We start from the raw sequence: 20,931 nt of genomic DNA, 5'->3' as shown, positions 1-20,931 counted from the left end.
AAATGTTAAATGTTTTAACCAGCATTGTGCAATTTGGAGGATATCATGCTTAGTGAAATGAACCAGGCACAGAAGGAAAAAATACTATATGATTTCACTTATATGTGGAATCCAAAAGAGTCAAACTCATAGAAGTAGAGAGTAAAATGATGGTTGCCAGAGGCTGGAAGTAGGTGAGAAGCAGGGAATGGGAGATGTTTGTCAAACGGCACAAAGTCTGTTAGATGGAAGAAATAAATTTTGAGATCTATTGCATAGCAGGGTGAGGGAGTCAGTAACAATGCATATTTCAAAATAACTAAGGTAATAAATTTCAAATTTCTCACCACAAAAAAATGATAAGTGAAGTGACAGATGTGTTAATTTAGCCTGATTTAATTATTCCACATTGTATACATACATCAAAACATCACATTGTATCCCATAAATGTATACAATTATGATTTATCAATTAAAAATAATAGTAATAAAAATCAGCATACTGCAATTGCTTGAACATAGATGCAAATACCAAACACCAAGTGCGCACCATATTAGAATTTATTATAATACAAACAAGTCCAAACACAATATATAATCTAATTAAGAAAATATGAACATTTGCTTTTTTTCTATGGTAACTTTCTATTCCATTCTTTGAACTGGAATAGCCAACATTAGAGTCTTTTATTCACGTCTGGTAGGCTCCCCATGTTGAACCAGGAGGTACCAACTGTGCAAAGTGATCTTTTCCAATAGCAGGGTGTTCGCAACACACAAGTTCATGCCCACTCCGGTCTGTCTTTTATGGTTTGTCTGTCATTCCCCTCATTTCCTTCCCCATGAGACATTTCAGTCATCAAGTTTTTCAATAAAAAGACACAGCATGGTGGTGCGTATCATCATTGCAATGTCCAACCAAGGACACAAATCATCTAGCAAGAGAGAAGCTAGTTAACCGTCTTTGAAAGAGGCACCACAAAAACCCAGGATAAGGCAATTGCTTTAGTGCCACCAGCAGCAGCCGTTTACATGACAGGCTTCAAAATTCAAGGCTTTATTGTTAAAACTGGCCTGAAAGAAAAGGCTTACAGGTTTTTAAAGTTTTAAAGTCAAAAAAACCCATTACATGATGTCCAAAATTATTACTATAAATAATAATAAATTAAAAGTCCTTAGATAATTTGAAATAAATTTTAAGAGATATGTATCAACCTAACCCAATGGGCATTCATTTGCATTTTAAGCAGAAGACAGCAATTCACTAGAATGCCTTCGAGAATTGGACCTCTTTTAAATATCATTTAGCAAAATATAAAACATATTCAGAGGAAAAGAGATCACAATACTACGTGGTAGAGCCTCTCTCGTCAAGAGAAGTAATAAATTAAAGTGTCAGAGGAAAATGTTCCCAATGCACACCCAGTTTCTACACATCAACAATTAATTGTTACATACAATTAAAAACATGGAGCAGAGAGCATGGAGAGTCACATACATAAATTTCATTTTATGTACGTTCTCAAAAAGGAATTGCTTAACCTTTGTAGATATTGCACTTTGACTCATTCATGTATAGCTCAGACTAGCATTTTTCAGAGCTAGGTGTTTAAAAAATAAATAAATAAATATATTTATATATATCTATATATATTCAGTATAGGTAGCCTTTGGTCAATGTCCATTCATGAGGGGGCGTGGTGGAATTGCATCATACACACATTTAATGAACACATGTCCAATTACACGTGCTTGGCAAAAAAGAGACAGAGAGAAATGCAATTTAAGGGAGGTGAGAGAATCTGCTTACCATTCCACTCAATGAGCATACGCCCTGGGGAGCGTGGGAGATGGGAGATCTGTCCCTCAGTCAGACGACTTCCATGAACTTCTTTCAGTGGAAGCATCTTGATGCACCAGGGTGGTCCTAATGTTCTCAGATACATTAGAATCACACAATATGGTCCCTAAATGAGAGCCAATTTTGCCTTGTCATCAACCAGATAAACAACAACTTGTTCCAGTGCTAGAGAAAAACTTAGCTGTGTTAGGTTTTGAAAGCAATGGAATATAATCTCCAACATGGCTGTTTTTTGAGGATCTTTTGCAAAGGTAACTTTGGCTCTGTAAGGTTTTATCTTTTGCACTGACTTTAGAATCTAATCCTTGGCTCTGATGAGATTCTATTGCAATCCTTTAAAAGGGGTAAGAATTAGGATCATCAGGACTAATATAACCTAAGTTTATATTGAACTAGTATTGACAGCATTGGCTGAAGTTTAGGGTTTGTGTTGCCATGGGGCCTTTTCTTACCCCATTCATTTATTGAAAATTCCCTTAAAAAAGATAGACATGTCTTTCAACTTAGGGACAAAATGCAGTAAAAATCCAGCCTGAGGAACTAGATATTTCAGGTGGACTGTCTGCTGTTTGTTTGGTCACCAAAAATATCATGTAATTTCAAAGTCATTTTGGCAGATTTATTCTAAAACAGGGATGAATTCGAATACTGGGAGTCAGAGAGAAGTTGAAAAAAAAAAAAAAAGAAAAGCTAAATAAGAGGAATATAATCGTGTGTGTGTGTGTGTGTGTGTGTGTGTGTGTGGTGCACACATAAGTAGCAATTTCCAGGGATGCCCCTATTTATTACATCCTAGAAGTGTTCTTGCCTTGGACAGGCAAGGGTAGAATAAATAAACACACTTATATTTTATCATTTTACAAAGGATCTGGGTTAAATAGCTTTACCAAGAACTGGCACCACCCTTTTAAGCCATGTGCGTCAAAGGGCAGACTAGGCGTCAGCATGGGCACCTTTTGTGTCTGTGTTTGTGGCGAAATGGCAATGCCAGCTGGGCTGTGAGGCAGAGCTGAGAACACCTCCTCTAATACCCGCAGAGATGCAGTTCCTGACCCTTGAATATTAAATTCAGTTCGGAAGTCACTTCAAATAAAACAATTTGGTGAGGGCCTCAGCAAGCAAGGAGGCAGGGTTGGCAACTCGACAGGCTTGAGCTTCTCTAGGAAGCTTGAGTGATACCATAACAAGAAGCAATTTTGAGTAACGGGATTGTATGCAGCTGACACAGGAATGGGTTGAAACAATGGCAAGTGTGGGCTTATTTTTTTGTTTTTCTGGGCTCAAGAATTCCTCCTTTCCTCCTGCGCACCAGGCAGGGTCTTTGTTTTGGAGGAGATAGAGAAAATCTATACATAATGATAAATAGAAAACTGCCTCTTAGACCCCAGGTTTGAGGTCACAGCTATGTGGGTTTGGAGATTTCCTGAAGCAGCTCTGGCCAGAGTTTGGGTGGGATCCAATACTCTTCTATTCCCACAGTGTCATTCTGAAGCTAGGAGTGCCAGGGCCACTTCAAGACCACAAGCCTCTCTAGGACAAAGGGCACCTTGAAAAAAATCCTGAAACGGTCATTATTGTTAGCTCCTGGGAACAGCACAGGGAAGTGATGAATGACCTCAGCTCTTGGAAGAAGAGTGCAGGCTCAGCTATGTGCTACTGGGGTTTGGTAAGTCACATAAATGAAGGGTTCCCAGTGACTGTGGATGGTACCAGCGCAAAATCACAGACTATTTCTCTACTTTGTGTCCTAACTGGTCACAGGATGATGACACAAGCTCCAATGGCATCTTCAAACTGGTAGGAACTTTCGCTGTCAATGCGAATCTGTGGAAATAAATGCATAAGTAAAAACAAGCTTTATGCTCTCCTTTCTTCTCTTCCATCTCTTCTCATCTACCAGTCTGAGAATTGCCCAGTCTGCCAGAGACAGGAAATTGGATTAGCACTCTTAAGGAGAGCTGCTCAGCCGTAGGATGGGACACCTTCCCATCTGGAAATGGATTAGACAGAGGCAGTAGTTGCCACACCTAGGGAATCACGGGGATACTTTTATAGGTTTTCCATTTTTGTCATACTGGTACACCAGCATCTTGATGCAGTGTGAGTTTGCCGGTGAGATCCAGGGGCTACTTGTTATGGAAAAGTTATGATTGGTGTAGAACTGTACAGGTTGCTTCTGGCACTTGAAGAAGGCCTTGAGCGTGGCGGCTGCCATGGTGCGGAACCGCTTGCTGATGAAGCAATAGAGGAAGAAGTTGATGGCTGTGTTCAGAAGGGCTAGCATGTTGGCAATGTCGGACATGATGTGCACCAGCCAGCGGTTCTGGATGGGCGCCCCATAGAGGTGGTAAAGAATCATGATGATGCGGGGGGCCCAAAGTGTGGCAAAGATGGAGGTAATGGTGAACAAGATGGCAGTGGTCTTCCCCGTGGAGTAGCCACGGAGACGAAAATTGCTCTTCCTCCTGAGCTTGTACACAATGATTGAGTTCAAGATGAAGAAGATGGAGCAGGGCACCAGGTAGACGGTGAAGCAGTGGATCCAGATGAGGACGTGATGCACAGAGGTGCTGATGTAGTCTTCAGTCCAGATGTTGGGCCACCAGTAATAGGGGATGCTGGTCAGGAAGCAGGTGATGTAAACACTTACAATGACTTTCCGGGTGCGTGCTGGGTATGAGACCGTGTGGTACTTGAGTGGGTGGCAGACAGCGATATACCTGTCAATGGTCAATGGAACAGTAATCCATATGGAGGTGTGGATGGATGAGAATTCCAGCACTTCTATGATCTTGTCGGGGACTTGAGGCATCTGCATGTTCAAGATGAAATCTTCCAACAGGAAGTCCACAAACACTATGAAAAAGAGGACTAAGATGTCAGCAGCAGCGAGTGCCAAGAGATAGTTGTAGGAGGATTTCTGCCTTCTTGCCACCAGCTGGGAGAGGATGATCACTGTCAAGATATTTGCTGTGGAGAGAAGAAAAACTGGTTTAGCTCTGAAGCAAAGATGACTTCATTGGCTCCTATTGGGGCCCTAGGCATATGTTTATTGTTCACTCCCATGGAAGTCAAAATGATTGAATCAATGCTTTTGAGGGACAACCTCGGCATTACAAATAGCACCTCATACAAACACGTGGATACTATTTTAAAGTTGTGCTTATATTCTAACACAACCATGAGAGGAGGTGCCTCCATTCCCCTCATCTTAGAAATGAAACTGGGGCTCTGAGAGCCTCACACAGCCATGAGAAGAGGTGCCGCCATTCTCCTCACACAGCCATGAGTGGTGTTGCCGCCATTTTCCTCACACAACAATGGGAGGTGGTGCCACCATTCTCTTCACACGACTGTGAGAGGTGGTGCTGCCATTATCCTCATCTTAGGAATGAAGCTGGGGCTCTGAGAGACTCACACAACCATGAGAGGTGGTGTTGCCATTCTCCTCACACAACCATGAGAGTTGGAGTCGCCATTCTCCTCACACAACCATGAGAGGTGGTGTTGCCATTCTCCTCACACAACCATGAGAGTTGGAGTCGCCATTCTCCTCACACAACCATGAGAGGTGATGCCGGAGTTCTCTTTACACAACCGTGAGAGGTGAAGCCGCCATTCTCTTCACACAACCGTGAGAGGTGGTGCCGCCATTATCCTCATCTTAGGAATGAAACTGGGGCTCTGAGAGTTTAAGCAACTTGCTTAGAGCCACACAGTTGATAATTCATGGTAATAGGATCTCCTGATCCCACATCTCATGCTCTTTCTTGTGTTCAGTTGCATGAAGAATTTGGGGCTGAGGTGGCATTTCTTGCTATATGTGTTCGGGAAACAGACTGGACCATATAACCTCTTAAGAACCTCTTCAGAGCTTGGATTTTAGGATCTTTCCTTTTTAAGTAGATTTAAAATTGGAGGTGCAGAGAAGATTGTGACCTTCAGATTAATTTAAAAATAAATTGCATTTATTTTTGGAATAGGTAATCTACATACACATACATAATCAAAAATAATAACAAGGAAAAGTACATTTTCCTTCTACTCTTGTTCTCCAATCATCAAAATTCCCCTCCCTCAGGGAAACTACAGTTAATAAATAATCTATGCTTATATATGTCCATACAATGTGCATGTATCAGGTTGGTGCAAAAGTAACGGGCAAAACCGCAATTACTTTTGCAAACCTCATATATAGTTTTTGCACAAACAGCAGCAATGTATTATTTTTTGTGGGGTCATATTTGTTTTGAAAATACATCTATATAGTTTCTGATCAGTTTTTTTAAAAAAGTCTCCCTGAATTAAGCATGTTTAGAAAGTCATTAGGGACTCACTCCAAAATGATATTCCAATGAATAATATCTAGAAGTCATTCTACACATTTATTTTCATTCATTCTCACAATCAACCCTGAAATTTGAACACTGATAATGCTATTTTGCAAGCTAAGTTCTCAGAAAGCTTATATTCCTTGTCTGAAGTCCAATGGCAGAGCTAGAATCCAGATCTTTCTCTCAGTCTCTGTCTGTCTCTCTTCCTTTCTTGGTAGCCGTTTAAAATGTTATACAATGGTTCCCATGTAAAAATGTCTTATAATAAACACACCTGCAAAACCTGGTGTACTCATCACTCAGATTTAACAAATTTTAACATTTTGCCATATTTACTTCAGCTTTCTTTAAAGAAAGAAATGACACTATAGATACAGTCGAAGTCTCCTCTGAAGAAGCTCTGTTCTCATTCTTTTCCATCTTCTTTCTCTAGATGCAACCACCATGCTGCAGGCTGTGTGCAGTGACCAGTGCCACGTCTACATAGTCTTTCTTTCTTTCTTTTTTAGATACAGGGTCTTGCTATGTTGCCCAGATTGGAGTGCAGTGGCTATTCACAGGTGCAATCATGGTGCTTTACAGCTTTGAACTCCAGGGCTCAAGTGACTCTCGCACCTTAACCTCCTAAGTAGCTGGGACTAAAGGTGCACATCACTGTGCCCAGCCTTTTGCTTTCTTTTATACTGAAACTGCCATTCTATACACTGATTTTGTCATCCAACATTGTATTTCTGAGACCCATTTTTGTTGCTACCTGAAGATCTAGTTCACCCATTTGAATGCCTACATAGCATTCTGCTGTAGGAACTTACTGATTGATTGATTTATTTATAATTTATTATATTAAATATGTTCATTCTTTTAAATTGGTTCCAGGATTTTGCTGTTATAAACCAAAGTTAATGTCTTGACATGACTTTCCATGAGAAGTACTTATATATGAAAGTTTATCTGGGGGAATGTATACATGGAAGTGTATTTATTATGTTTTAGAGTATGTGCCTCCTCATCTTTAACAGATACTGATGAATTGCTTTGTAAAATTTTACTAATTTAGATTCCCAACAGCAGAATATGAGAATTCTAGTTGCTCCATATCCTCTCAGTATTACCAGTTTTTTTTTTTTTAAAGTCTATGCTGTTCTCATTCTTGTCCAAAGCACTTTGAAACAACATTTTGAAGTGGTAGAGAGTTAAGATACTGATTATATTAATTAGCCAGGATTCAAACCCAGGACCAACATCCATGCTCAAAATCAATCTGCATTATTGGTACTTATTCCCAGTGGGGTGGGGGTACCATGAAGATATGCTATACTGCACACAATGTAGAGAAAAATGGTGAATATGTCCTACTTAAGTCACTACTTAAGAAAAAATACCCACTAAAGCAAAGGTCCTTATATTTGTAAACTTGATATTTCAAAACTGCATTCATGCATTATGTACCTATTCTGAGCTGTGTCCTGGAAGGGGATGGTGAACAAAATAGACATGGTCTGTTTAGCCTGCATGGAGCTTAGATTCTGTTAGGCAAGAAGAACATCAGCTGAAGAACCATGGAAGAAAATGCATTAACTGCAAGTTCTAGTGAATGCTATGAAGGAATGTTTTGGAGTAGGAATCAGAAAAATCTTTACTGAGATTTGGAAGACCAGGAAGAGGTTAAAAGGCAGAAAGCTTGGAAGGAGCAAGTGTTTCAAGCAAAGGAAACAGCAAGTGCAAAGGTTCTGAGGGGGAGAAATATGAAGAGTTTGGTTTATTAAGACAAAGAATATTTATATTGAATTCTGCTTGCTTTGTAAGCATTCTTGCATTTTATAGCTCTTTTATTAAACAGCCTTGCTGTGTTCTGTTGAAAAGCATTTCAAAATGTTTTATTCATCCAGAAATTTTTCCAAAAAGTATTTAGCATCTACTTTCTGTGGGCAAATGCCTGTACATAGGCCTAAGGTGGATATACATTAGGTACTCTGGTGGATACCCGTAAAGTCTCTACTCAGAGAGTGGAGAAACATCATATAAGTGGTAAGTATTAAAGAGATAAATGAGAACACAGTATACAGGAGCTGCTGGTGAATAGATAAAGAAAGGACAAAAGCTTTGGTGAAGGGTTCTGATTAAAGGCTTTGCTTGCAATCCCTGCTCCTCTGACCTAATCATATATAGTCAGAGCTTCATGGAACCCAAGCTGTAAAGAGGTTGAGGTCTAAAGGTCTATTGTATCAAGGGTATGGGAATCCAGTTGCTAAGAGTGTGGGATCTGGGGCTGGGCTGCCTGGGTATTATTACCACCTTGTCTTTAGACAAGTTTATTCAATATTTCTGTGCCTCAGTTCCCTTCTTTATGAAATGGAGTGTATTAGTCTGTTCTTACACTGCCAATAAAGACATTTCCAAGACTGGATAATGTGCAAAGGAAAGGGATTTAATTGACTCACAGTTCCACCTGGCTGGGGAGGCTTCACAATCATGGCAGAAGGCTCATGAGGAGCAAAGTCACGTCTGACATGGTGGCCGGCAAGAGCTTGTGCAGGGGAACTCCCCATTATAAAACCATCAGATCTCATGAGACTTATTCACTATCATGAGAACAGCATGGCAAAGACACAGCCCCATGATTCAACTACCTCCCACTGGGTCCCTTCTATGATACATGGGGATTATGGGAGCTACATTTCAAGATGAGATTTGGGTGGGAACACAGTCAAACCATATCATGGGGTTAATAAGACTATCCACCTCATAGGATTGTTCTGAGGGTTAAGTGAGATAATTTCAATAAAGTGGTTAAAACAGTGTCTGGCATGTGGGAAGTGCTTAATGGATGGTAGCTATTGCCTGAGAGTCCATTCATGCAGCAAATATCAACTGGGCATTGACTATGCCAGGCATTGGATGAGGCATTGGAGATACAGGTATTAGCAAAGTGGACAGATTCCCTTTTGCCATGGAGTTTATAGTACAATGAGGGAGACAGACAATAAATAAACACACACACAAATGCACAACAGAATGTCAGATGTGATACTAGGAAGAATAACACCAAGGGATGAGACAGATTCATGGGGTAGTAACTTTTAGATTAAAAGCAACATTTCAGTCCAATCAAGGATGACGAGAAGGGAGGCGAGATGCTGTGGCTCATGCCTGTAATCCTAGCACTTTGGGAGGCTGAGGGTGGTGGATCGCTTGAGGTCAAGAGTTCCAGACCAGCCTGGCCAACATGGTGAAACCCCATCTCTACTAAAAATACAAAAATTAGCCAGATGCGGTGGTGGGTGCCTATAATCGCAGCTACTCGGGAGGCTGAGGCAGGAGAATCACTTGGATTAGGGAGGCGGAGGTTACAGTGAGCCGAGATCGCACCACTGCACTCCTGCCTGGATTACAGAGTGACATTCTGTCTCAGGAAAAAAAAAAAAAAAAAAAAAAAAAGAAAAAGAAAAAGAAAAGGAAAAAAGAAGGGATCTAGGGATCTGTCATACAAATACTTGTGGGAAAAAGATTCTAGGCAGTGGGATTGGCAAGTGCAACAGCCTTGTGGTGAGAATCAGCTTGTTATATTCATAGAACAGAGAGACATGAGAATGATTTCCCATTTTAGAGATGAGGAAACCAAGGCTGGCATTTTTAGATAATTTGCTCAAAGTCACAAACAGAACAAGTAAGGGAGGCAGAGAAAAATGAAAATGGAGACCCCAGCTCTGTCTGACTTTCTGGCTTATTAGATTCTGCTTTGTTTATTTTTGGTCATAGAAAAGGGTTCTCAACATAAATAATGCGATTCCTGTTCCTTAGGTTGCCCCTGACTTAGAAAAGTGCCATAATTTCTTGCAACCTCTTTTTTTCTTTTTGTTGAGACTGAGTTTTGCTCTTGTCTGCCAGGCTAGAGTGCAGTGATGCGATCTCGGCTCACTGCAACCTCCGCCTCCCGGGTTCAAGCGATTCTCCTGCCTCAGCCTCCCTTGTAGCTGGGATTAGAGGCACGTGCCACCATGCCCAGCTAATTTTTTTTTTTTTTTAAGTAGAGATGGGGTTTCACCATGTTGGCCAGGCTGGTCTTGAACTCCTGACCCCACGTGATCCACCAGCCTCAGCCTCCCAAAGTGCTGTACTTACAGGCGTGAGTCATCATGCTCAGCCACAACCTCTTTTTTCCGCCCCCATCCATTAAACAATGCCTGCTTTCCCTTTCACATCCCTGCTTCCCAAGGAGGCAGGATGTATAAATGGCAGGGTGTCCCCAGAAAAAGTGCTATATATATATAATCTATATATATATATTCTATATATATGTAAAAGTGCTATATATATATATATATATATTCTATGAAAAGTGACTCTCCCACTTTTTCTTCCTCCCCAGCTGAACCCTGTTTGAAGTGTGGTGCTAAAAATTCTCCATATTGAAGCTCTTTAAAAGTATTCCAGCCCCATCTAATTAATGCTTTAAGTCAGGCAAGTCATCAACTCCAAGTGAAATTGCTAGGTATTCATATTTGACATTTCCTTAAGTTTCTAGTGATTGCCTCTCTTGAGAAACTAACCCGCAGACAGTGAGTTTCCCATTCCTTTTGTACAGGTAGATTTTCCCCCAAGGCAACATCAAGAACATGTAGGAGATCTTTGGGGTGGGAGAAAGAAGTGTGAGCTGAGGAGACCCAGAGGGGAATGGTGCGGTGCCTGTGTATTGATTTTCTGAAAAAGAAATGAAAAGGTAGAGTCTTCAGCTCTTAAAAGCTTGACATTTGCTGTAACTCTCCATATTTAAAAATTCTTTCATTTCTACAGTGGCACATTTTCCCCAAAGGGAAAGAGTGGTGTTGACAGGGTCTGTGTGTATTTATAAGGGGTGAGTAAATGAAGAAACCGAAGTTCTCACTGCCTGAAATTCCATTTCTGAGCTTTCCTGTCAAACTGAGCCAGTGATTCCATTGTTGAGGAAACCCAACCAATCCCATCCAAGCAAGCCCTGCTGAACTCCACCACCAAAATGTCAATGCTTCTAAAAAGCAAATCCTTTCTGTCAATGGTGTCGTCGGACAGGTTTAAGTTCCTGGATAATAAAAAGCCCATGTTTTGTGACTGCAAAGCTTCTTGGTTATATTCTTGAGGGAATTCATTTCCCATATTTTGCAGCTTACTGTGCTCAAGCTTGGGAGGATTGGGGGAGTGGCTGAGAGAACAACGCAGGTTTTGTCGTCAGACCACACCACTGAATTGTCTGCTGGCCCAGAGGGAAAGGGTCAAGGTCTTCTAGAGGTATTTTCTGTGTCTGTGATGACTAAGGGGTCTCTGCAGGTTCCTTGGAAGAAGCAGCTCAACTGGGAGTTCTGAGTTTATATCTTTTAGTTCTGCTACATTGCCTTTTTCTTGTCTTTAAAAACTATTTTTTCAATTACAAAAGTAATATGCTCCTGTCAAAAATTAAACATTATATCAGTGTCTAATAATAATAGTAATAGAATTTGGCTACTTTTATTGTGTATCCACTGTGCTCAGGGCACTTCTAAGCATCTTACATACAATATCTCACTTAATCTTCACAACTACCTTGTGTAGTGCAGTGGGTACCATGATTTAAAAGCCCTGAGGTTCAGAGAGGTTAAGTAACTTGTTTGAGATCACACAGCTAGGTGGTGAGCCAGGACATTAAGCCAAACTGTTAAATGTATAAACTCTCCTGAGTTTATACATTTAATGACTACATTAGAAATTAGAAGGGGAAAGTCTGTCAAAACCCCATCTTGCATGGATAATGTGTCAGCTAGCCTCATAGGCGGACCCTTGTGTACCATGCCCCCGGTAGACATTCCTCTATGTAGTCTCCATGCCTTGAGTTGGAGCTGGCACTGTAATTTACTTTTGACCAATACATTATGTCAGGACTGATACTGCGTGACTTCTGAGGCTAGGTCATAAGTGGGTCTTTTGAACACATGCTCTCGGTATGCTCCTTCTTGGAACCCAGTTGCCTTTCTGTGAGAGGCACATGCCACTTAGGCCATGTGTAGGGCCTCTGGTTGAAAGCCTCAGTAAAGCTCATGGCCAATATTGAGCATCCACTGTCATCCATGGGAGTGAGCCATCATGGATATCCAGCTCAATAAAGTTCCCAAGTGAGTATAGTCCCACTGCTCACTGGCTGCAAATGCATGAGAGGCCAGAAGCAAGAACCACCCAGCAGAGCCCAGTCAGCCCAGGAACCATGACAAATAATCATAAATTGTTGCTTCTAGCCTCTTAAGTTTTGGGGTTTGCCATGCTGCAATAGATAACCAGAAGTTTGTTGGACGCTTGGTGTTTATATCTCCAGGATGCTTATATGCCCACAATAATAGCACAACTAGTAATAATAATTATCCCCACAAAATCAGATTTTACAATAATGTTGTGCAACTTGATTTTTTCACTTAGACATAAATAATAGATTTTTCCGTATGTCAATGATATTCATGAAATATTCACCTATTGCTGGACATTACTTATTATGACTATTTTTGTTACTATAAGCATTAAGTTCATGAAGCATTTTTGTGCATTTCTTTTGGATAAATTCCCAAAAGTAGAAATGCTGGTTTAAAGAGTAACACACTTTTCTTCCCTCTTTCCCTCCTTTCTTCCACTTTCCTCGTATTCTCACTCCCTCTCTCCCTCCCTCCTAAAGGCAGCTAAAAGAATTTGCAGGATGGAAAAGAGCTCAAGTTGGAGGCTACAAAAGGATTTAAGTTAGATATCAAGAAGAACTTTTTTGATTGCAATGGCAGTTATGTGAAGAAGAGCAGGCCACTCTTGAGCACAGTTGCTCAGTCCACAGGGGTCTTAAGAATAGGAAAGAGAATTGCCTCTTTGGGATCATTAGATTCCTGGAGTGACCTTTTACAAATCCTAGTTCTCTACATCCTAAATTTCCAAAAAAAGAAGCCACTCACCCCTTTCAGTCACCATCCCCTGTGACTTAAAAGCATCTCTTCCTTTGCTTGAACCAGGGAGGCAGAGGTTGCAGTGAGCCGAGATCATGCCCCTGCACTCCAGCCTGGGTGACAGAGTGAGACTCTGACTCGAAAAGAAAAGAAAGAAAAGAGGAAAGAGAAGAAAAGAAAAGCATCTCTCTCTGACAAAGTTGCCATCTTTTGCATCAGAAGAGTCAGCGCTCATGTTAGGCAGACTCCTGGCATTATGGACAATTGCAGCGGTGTTATTTTACCTGCTTCTGGGAGGTGCTCCAAGGATGGATTTTTAGGAAGATCAATTTCTAAGACTCCTACATAAGAAGTCAGCAATGCCCTTATTTAGATCAGCTGAGGGGTAGAGACCGAATCGTATGATGGGGCACTGCCTCTGGTGGCTGCCACCTCCCTCACTGTTACCTGCCCCACTCTGGACCCTGGGATGGAAGAAGGGTAAATAAAAAGATGATGCTGACAAGACTTGGTAGTCAGTCTTTTAGCTTCTGAAAAAGGTGCTGGGAGGTCTCCAGGAGGCTCGGTGTTGAGTGGTCCCCTAGGAGAGAAGCAGGAAAAAGTTCCCCGGGGCTGCTGTCCCACCATATGTCTCCAGTATCAGGCACTGACAGCTGGCCAGTGGCCATCCTTGTTTCCTGTTGTTCCTCTTGCCCCAAGGCAGAAAACTGGGAATGTGGAGCTTTCTTCCCGCAGTTGGTTAGTAGAGGCATGAAACTGGTTGTAGACTAGGGAGGTGGAGGTTAGGCAGTGGCACCCTCCTACCATAGGAAAGACAACCCCTTGGGGGGATGGCTTTCTGGTTCCCCAAAGGGCTATTTTTACTTTTTTGCAGGCTGACTCTTACCCAAAATATTTGGGTACCAAAGAACCTATCCTAGTTGGGAGCATAGTGGTTAAGAGTAGACTCTCTGGAGGCAGCCAGCCCAGGTTCAAATCCCAAGACAGCCATTTACTAACTGTGTGATGGTGAGCAAGTGAGCTAATGTCTCTGAGCCTCAGTGCTTACATCTGTGAAATGGGCATCATAATAAATAGTACCCACATAGGATATTATGAGAATATATAAAATAATATAGGCACAATACTTAGCACAGTTCCTGGCCCATAGCACTCAGAAAACATTAGCTATTTTTACGTGTTAACATTTGGCTAGTTCAGCTCAGCAGACAATTACTGAGCATCTTCTGGAGGTGGGAACCTGCACTAGAAGCAAAGATGAGTGAGAGAGAGTCAAGCTCTCAAGGAATGCCAGCAAAGATTCTAGCTTCTTCCCATGAATCATCCCAGGCACTAACAACCCTGTTAACCTATCAGGAAATGCTTCATTGCTTCTACCGTAAGCCCTCTAGTTGCAGTTGTATTCCAAACCTTACCCTCAACTTTGTTTCTCTGCTTGGTGGAGAATAACATTGGTCATTATCTGTAGAATCAAACCCTTAAAAGCCATTATTGCATGATGATTCAGTTGTCTCTTGCATCCTCTGAAATAGCCTTGGTTCTCTTAAAATTTTAGTTCCCATTTTGATAGCTCTTTAATTTTCTTTGTAGCTTCACTATCATCTCCTATTATTTTTCTTGTGAAGACCTCTTTTTTGTGTTTTTCTTTTTCTTTTTTTTAAACTACATTTTAGCACTTGAATGGATTCTTTTCAAAGCTAGAATCAGCATTTTCTGTTTTTTTTTTTTTTTTTTTGTATCTCCCTTTATAAGGGATCATGTTTCATCTTCTAAACTAAAAGTGAAAGAATGAACCTTCCATCAACTTAGATGGGAAGGGGTTGTTGGAAAAGCAAATCTGGGCATAAGACTGGAAGTTTAATTTTGGACATGTTGAATTTAAGATATTTTTTAGACTTCTTCATGAAAATGTTGAACAAGCAGTCTGGAGTTTCAGGGTAAGATCTACAGTGAAGAATAAATGTGGGATTCATCACAAGATGGTATTTAAAGGCACTATAGTGGAATGCCAGAGGAGCAAGCTGAAGAGGTCAACAGGATCAAATCATAAATGATCATGTGTGGCATGCAAGGAGTTTGAACTTTATCCTGTAGGAAACTGGGAACCTATTGGAACCAAGTCTATTGGTAATGGCTGTCTGGGTGCCATGTTGAAAAGTATTCTAACACCATCCCTGGGCTTAGTGGTGCTTTGATGGATTGGTGATGTCTGCCAAGGTGGAACATATGTTGTGAATTTGTCCTTGGGGTCTTGGGCCCTGGATCCATGGTGCAGCCTCCCTGGCTTCTCCTAGAAATTAGCAAAGCGATGGTTTCCAATGTAGACCAGAACAGTTGAGACCTAGCAAGTCTCCTCCTTGCTGATGAGTAGGCAGCAAGAGATAAGATGGCTGCTATCCCAGGACAGTCTGACTCAGGGCAATGGAGAAAAGGTGAGTCAGCAGCCAGGCTGCAGGGCTGGAGTCAGTCTTGCCAACCAATTGACCTCCTCTTGACAGCAGAATTGGTTCTGGCTTTTTGACCAGGGACAGCTTCATTGGGTAACCATAATAAGTGCTAGACCTCAATCATGAAGTCACATCCAAGCCAGCCAATAGACCCAATGGTTTTCAAACTGTATATCTCAGTACCAAAGTTCATTTTCTAATGACTGTCCTATGTTGAGCAGCACCTACTATTCTATGTTGAGCAGCACCTACTATGTGCTGGGTGGCTTTGCATAGATGAGATGATTTTATATGATTCACTGATGAACATATTTATTTTTAAAATTATGCATTTAGTTTTAATGGTATTAGAGGAATGTTATTTCTCTGTGTAAGGTAGTGATAAAGACCTGCTTATATAATAAGGTCGGTTTATTTAAAAAGTGAATTGATTAAAAAAAAAAACTACAAGGAGATGGCAGTGCAGATAGAATTCTGGTGTTCATTTTACAAATGAGGAAACTGGTATTCAGAGAGGGTAAGCCACCTGCTGAAGATGGCACAGCTGGTAAGATGAAGTATCTTAAAAGGACTTGATGGCACGATCTTGGGTCAAGTTTCATACCAAGTGATGAACGCAGTGGTGTTTTCTCAGTTCTGGGAGTTTGTCACAAAGATAGATGGGGTCAGGGCTTTACAAGAACAAGTCCTGAACATGCAGGTGGCTCTCCAGCAAACAATGAGCAGAGGAGTTACCAGAGAGGAGAGGATACTTAAAACCAGAGACATGCATTTTGGAGCATGTCTGGCATGCAGACATGCTGATCCAGATGAGCCTTCTAGATCTGCACGTTTCTAGCTGGTGCTTTGGGACAAGTTGTGTAAACACAATGAACTTCGGATTCCTTACCAATAAAATGGTAGTAAAAATGGTACCTGTTTCAAAGGGATGCTGTGAGGATTAGAGAGAATTGTGCACACAGACCTCTTAGCACGGAGCCTGGCCTAAAGAAACCACTCAATAGTTATTAAGGACACATAACAATCAGTCCTGCTAAGGTGACAAATTGAACCAGGCAAAGGCTCAATGAGAGGGAAGAAGCACTGGCAATTCTAGGAACAGTCTTCTGGTATATTTCTTGATTTGTGGGAACTAGCTCTAGAAAGGACCCTATTTCTCAGACTCAATCGATGAAAATGTCCTTAGACTTCCCAAGTTTGTCAGGAGAATCTACACTGTTAGGTTGGGCTCTGATACAGACTCCTATCTGCTAATGGACAAGCCACCTTCCTTCTTTAAGCCCTCAGTTTCCATATCTGTAAAATGAACGAGTTCATAATAGGCAATAATAATGATAATGACAGCATCGTGGCTCACATCTAGGGCAGATGAGTAGGAGTTTAACAGGCAGATAAGACACAAGAGGGCTCTCCAGGGAGAGTGAACGGCAATGTGCAAAGGTAAAGAAGCATGAAAGAAGAGATCCCCACTGTTCCCTCAGAGCAGCTAATAACTATTGAGTGCTTATCTTGTGTTAGTCACTGAGCTCACATCTTCATATACGCCAAGTATACTGCATATCTATAATATGATATATTACCTAACATTATAATATCAGGCAATACCTAATACCTACTGTTAAATATTTAGTACTTAATCCTTACTAGTAAGGTAGGCACTATTTTCATCCTCTTATGGATAAAAAAGACTCAGGCTTGAAAGGGTTAGGAAGTTGACTAAAGTTGTATGCAATGGTATCAAGTGCCTCTTCTAGCTTTCCCACTCTCCAACACCTGAGCAAGGCTGGTACATTTAACAATAACAGTTCCCTTTATTGAGCACTGACTGTATTTGGCTTACTTGCCAGAGGTTTCACTTGCACTCATTTTTTTTTTTTTTTTAACTGAGTCTTGCTCTGTCACTCAGGCTGAAGAGCCATGGTGCAATCTCGGCTCACTGCAACCTCCGCCTCCCGGGGTCAAGCAATTCTCCTGCCTCAGCCTCCCGAGTAGCTAGGATTACAGGCATCTGCCCCCATACCCAGCTAATTTTTGTATTTTTAGTGGAGACGGGGTTTCACCATGTTGGCCAGGCTGGTCTCAAACTCCTGACCTCAAGTGATCCACCAGCCTCGGCCTCCCAAGTGCTGGGATTACAGGTGTGAGACACTGCGCCTGGCTACTTGCACTACATTTTATCCTCATACATCATGAGATAGCTACTACTAATATCCCTATTTTAAAGACAAGCACACCGTGGCTCAGTGAGGTTAAGGAATTTGCCCAGATCACACAGTAAGTGTGTGCTAGACCCAGGGTTCAAAAACAATTTGTTAGACTCTAGAGTGCATTTGGTGCACTTACTTGTCCAGATACCTCCATAATCAGCTCAGGGAACTGACTATTAACTAGAAATGGGCCAGTTGTTTTCTTTTGTAACATTAGTATTTTTAAACAGTGTCCATCAGCTGGCACATATGAGGCATGAGGGAAGTTGAGAGAAGAATCAGTTTCAGAGCAGTCGTATGGCCTTTGAGAATGCTTGCCACTCCCAGCCCCTGGGAATCAGTGGGGATAAGCTAATCACCTCCTCGAAATCCAGGGCATACAACTGAGCTCCTGCCCATCGCCCCTTTTCAAAAGCGAATAATGCTCTCCACTGGCTGATTCTCCATTGTTTTGGCCCCATGTGCTGAGCTTCTGCCAGTCCTACCCATCTACTGACTTCCAGCTAGTGACTGCCTTGGCCAGGGGATGCTTGTTAGTTTTTGCTGTTTTGTGGACACAGGGGTGATGGCTATTGGGTGCGAGGGGACCAACAGGAAATCAGAGGCATCTGTGCTCTTCATCTGGAGTTCACTGGGGTGTCAGAGGCTAATTGAGGCTCTGCCTGGGTTGTCGCTGTTTGATTAAACATCTTGTGCTAAGCATCATCCATCTGCTTCTCCCAATGGCTGCCAGGGGTAGGTATTTTTAGCTGTGGGCAAATAGCTTATCAATTGTGCATACAAAATAGAGCCAACACAAAGCCATCATTTTCCATTACCCTGCCTCATTCTCCCATGAAGACAAGGACAAAGGAAGAATTAAATAAGATGGGCATTCACTTATTCATTCAACAAATGTTTACTGAGCTGCCCACTGTGAATCAGGCACTGTTCCAGACACAGGGATGCGGCGGTACACAAACACCCAAGTGGTTTGCATCCACAGGGAGCTTACAGTCCATTCTGACCCAGTAGAAATCTGCTCTGCCACCAACCAACTCTGTAGCTTGGGTAAGTCGCTCCTCTCTCCGAGACTTCTTTTATTCCCATAGCGTGTGCTGAGCATGTATTACGTGTCATTTTCTGCGCTGGGGCTGCAGGTGAGGGATGGCAGATCTATTTCACCCTCTAGTGAGGGAGGCAGAGAGGGAAAGAGGCTACATGACCATTTGGTATGCGTAAGCCAGGAGACCGAGGCATTTTCTTGGGCACTTGGAGAGGAAGCAGCAATGAGTTCTGGGTTCTGAGTTTATGGCAAGGGAAGGCTTCAGAGAAACTTGCAGGGGGAGATTGAGGAGAATGGCACTCGAGGATCTGGAAATGGTAGGGACTGTGAGTGACAGTGAAGAAAGAGAAGCAGTAAAAAAAAAAAATGGCCAGGCTCAGTGGCTCACACCTGTAATCCCAACACTTTGGGAGGCCGAAGTGGGAGAATTTCTTGAGGCCAAGAGTTTGAGACCAGCCTGGGCAACATTGTGAGACCCCATATCTCTTTAAAAAAGTTAAAAAATCAGTTGAGGGTGGTGGTGCAAGCCTGTAGTCTCAGCTACTTGGGAGACTGAAGCAGGAGGATCGCTTGAGCTCAGGAATTGGAGGCTGCAGTGAGCTATGATCATGCAAAACAAAAACAAAAACAAACCAAACTTTAGTCAGCGACTCAAGCTGTCTTTCTAGTCTTAAAGTTTCTCTTCTTAGGGATTTTTTTTTGTTTTTGTTTTTTGAGGTTGAGTCTCACTTTGTCGCCCAGGCTGGAGTGCAGTGGCACCATCTCGGCTCACTGCAGGCTCCATCTCCCAGGTTCAAGCGATTCTCCTGCCTCAGCCTCCCATGTAGCCGGGATTACAGGCACCCACCACCATGCCTGGCTAAATTTTGTATTTTTAATAGAGATAGGGTTTCACCATGTTGACCAGGCTGGTCTCAAACTACTGACCTGCGAGGCCTGGCTTGGCCTTCCAAAGTGCTGAGATTACAGGCGTGAGCCACTGCACCCAGCCCTTAGGGATCATTTTTAAGGGACCGCTGACCTGCATGCCCTGCAGCTAACGCATATATAAACTGCAACCAGCAACTATTGACTTTGCATCCTCTAGCTCCTTCCTCGTGTAAGGTCTGCGTCCAGTGTCTCCAACTTAAAAGAAGAAAAAGCAATAACACGTGACATCAGGGGGAAAAATGAAGTAGCCTATACCAAGGTTCTAGAGCATGATTTGTGGTTCATTTACATACCCAGGGTTCCATGGCAGCATGTGTCATGAAAGCTGACCACAATTATAATGACCACCACTTTAAGGATTCAGAAGGTGTGTCAGGGGCTCCTAGCATCATCTCAGAAAGACAGGTGGTGAAGTACAGATTCCGGAGCCAGATTGCTGGGATTCAAACTTGCCCCTGCAGCCTTCAAGCTGTGTGACCTTGGGCAATTTACTTAACCTCTCTGGGCCTTCAGTTTGCTCATCTATGAAAAGTATGCTGACACAGCACCTATCACAGGCTTTTATGAGGATTAAATAAATTAATACGGGGAAAGTGCCTGGTACTAGGAGCGCTATACACTTTTTTATCATCATCACTATTAAACAGGGTAAAAGTTTGGAAGGGCAGGAAGTGCGCTTGCTTTGCTGATTATTATTAATATATTGCCAAGTTCTTACACAGTTCCTGGCATACAGTAGGTTCTCAATAAACACCTATTGAATGAATAAATGAAGGAATAACTATGAATATAGATTAACCTAACATTGCAGACAAGCAAAAGGCTGGTTAACAGTTTTGAATGTACTTAGGGTTTACTGCAGAAAATGAATCAGGTGATGTAATCCAGGGTAATTGGAAATTAATTGGAAATTAATTTGGTGTTCAGTGTGTGGGAGAGATCTTTTTGGGACCATTAGCTCCCTGAGAAGAGGGTTTGTGCCAGAATTTTCTACATGAATCCAATTCAGTTCAATATAAATTTAGTGATGCCCAACAGTGTGCCAGAGCCTGAGTCAGGCTCCCAGAGTACAAGATCCGTTCCTTAGGCTCAAGGTGCTGAGAACTCACTAAATAGTTCATCCCAAGGCAGCATGAGGTGTCATTTCAAACTCCCTGCTTCCTTCAATGGCACCGCGTTAGGTCTTGCAAACTCAAATGATG

At 42.0% G+C, this 20,931-nt stretch overlaps 1 protein-coding gene across 1 annotated transcript in view; it reads right to left on the bottom strand.

The window, feature by feature from the left end:
• Positions 1 to 355: 355 nt before the first annotated feature.
• The window catches only part of GPR139 (G protein-coupled receptor 139), a 45,893-nt gene continuing 25,317 nt past the window's right edge, over positions 356 to 20,931 (bottom strand). Inside the window, exon 2 of the mRNA XM_050775021.1 lies at positions 356 to 4,810. Within this exon, the coding sequence (XP_050630978.1) occupies positions 3,876 to 4,810 (935 nt within the window). The 3' untranslated portion in view covers positions 356 to 3,875. The remainder of the gene's footprint in view (positions 4,811 to 20,931) is intronic.

The sequence above is a fragment of the Macaca thibetana genome, chromosome 20 (assembly GCF_024542745.1).
Source record: "Macaca thibetana thibetana isolate TM-01 chromosome 20, ASM2454274v1, whole genome shotgun sequence".
NCBI lineage: Eukaryota > Metazoa > Chordata > Mammalia > Primates > Cercopithecidae > Macaca > Macaca thibetana.
This window is presented reverse-complemented; position numbering and strand designations above follow the sequence as displayed.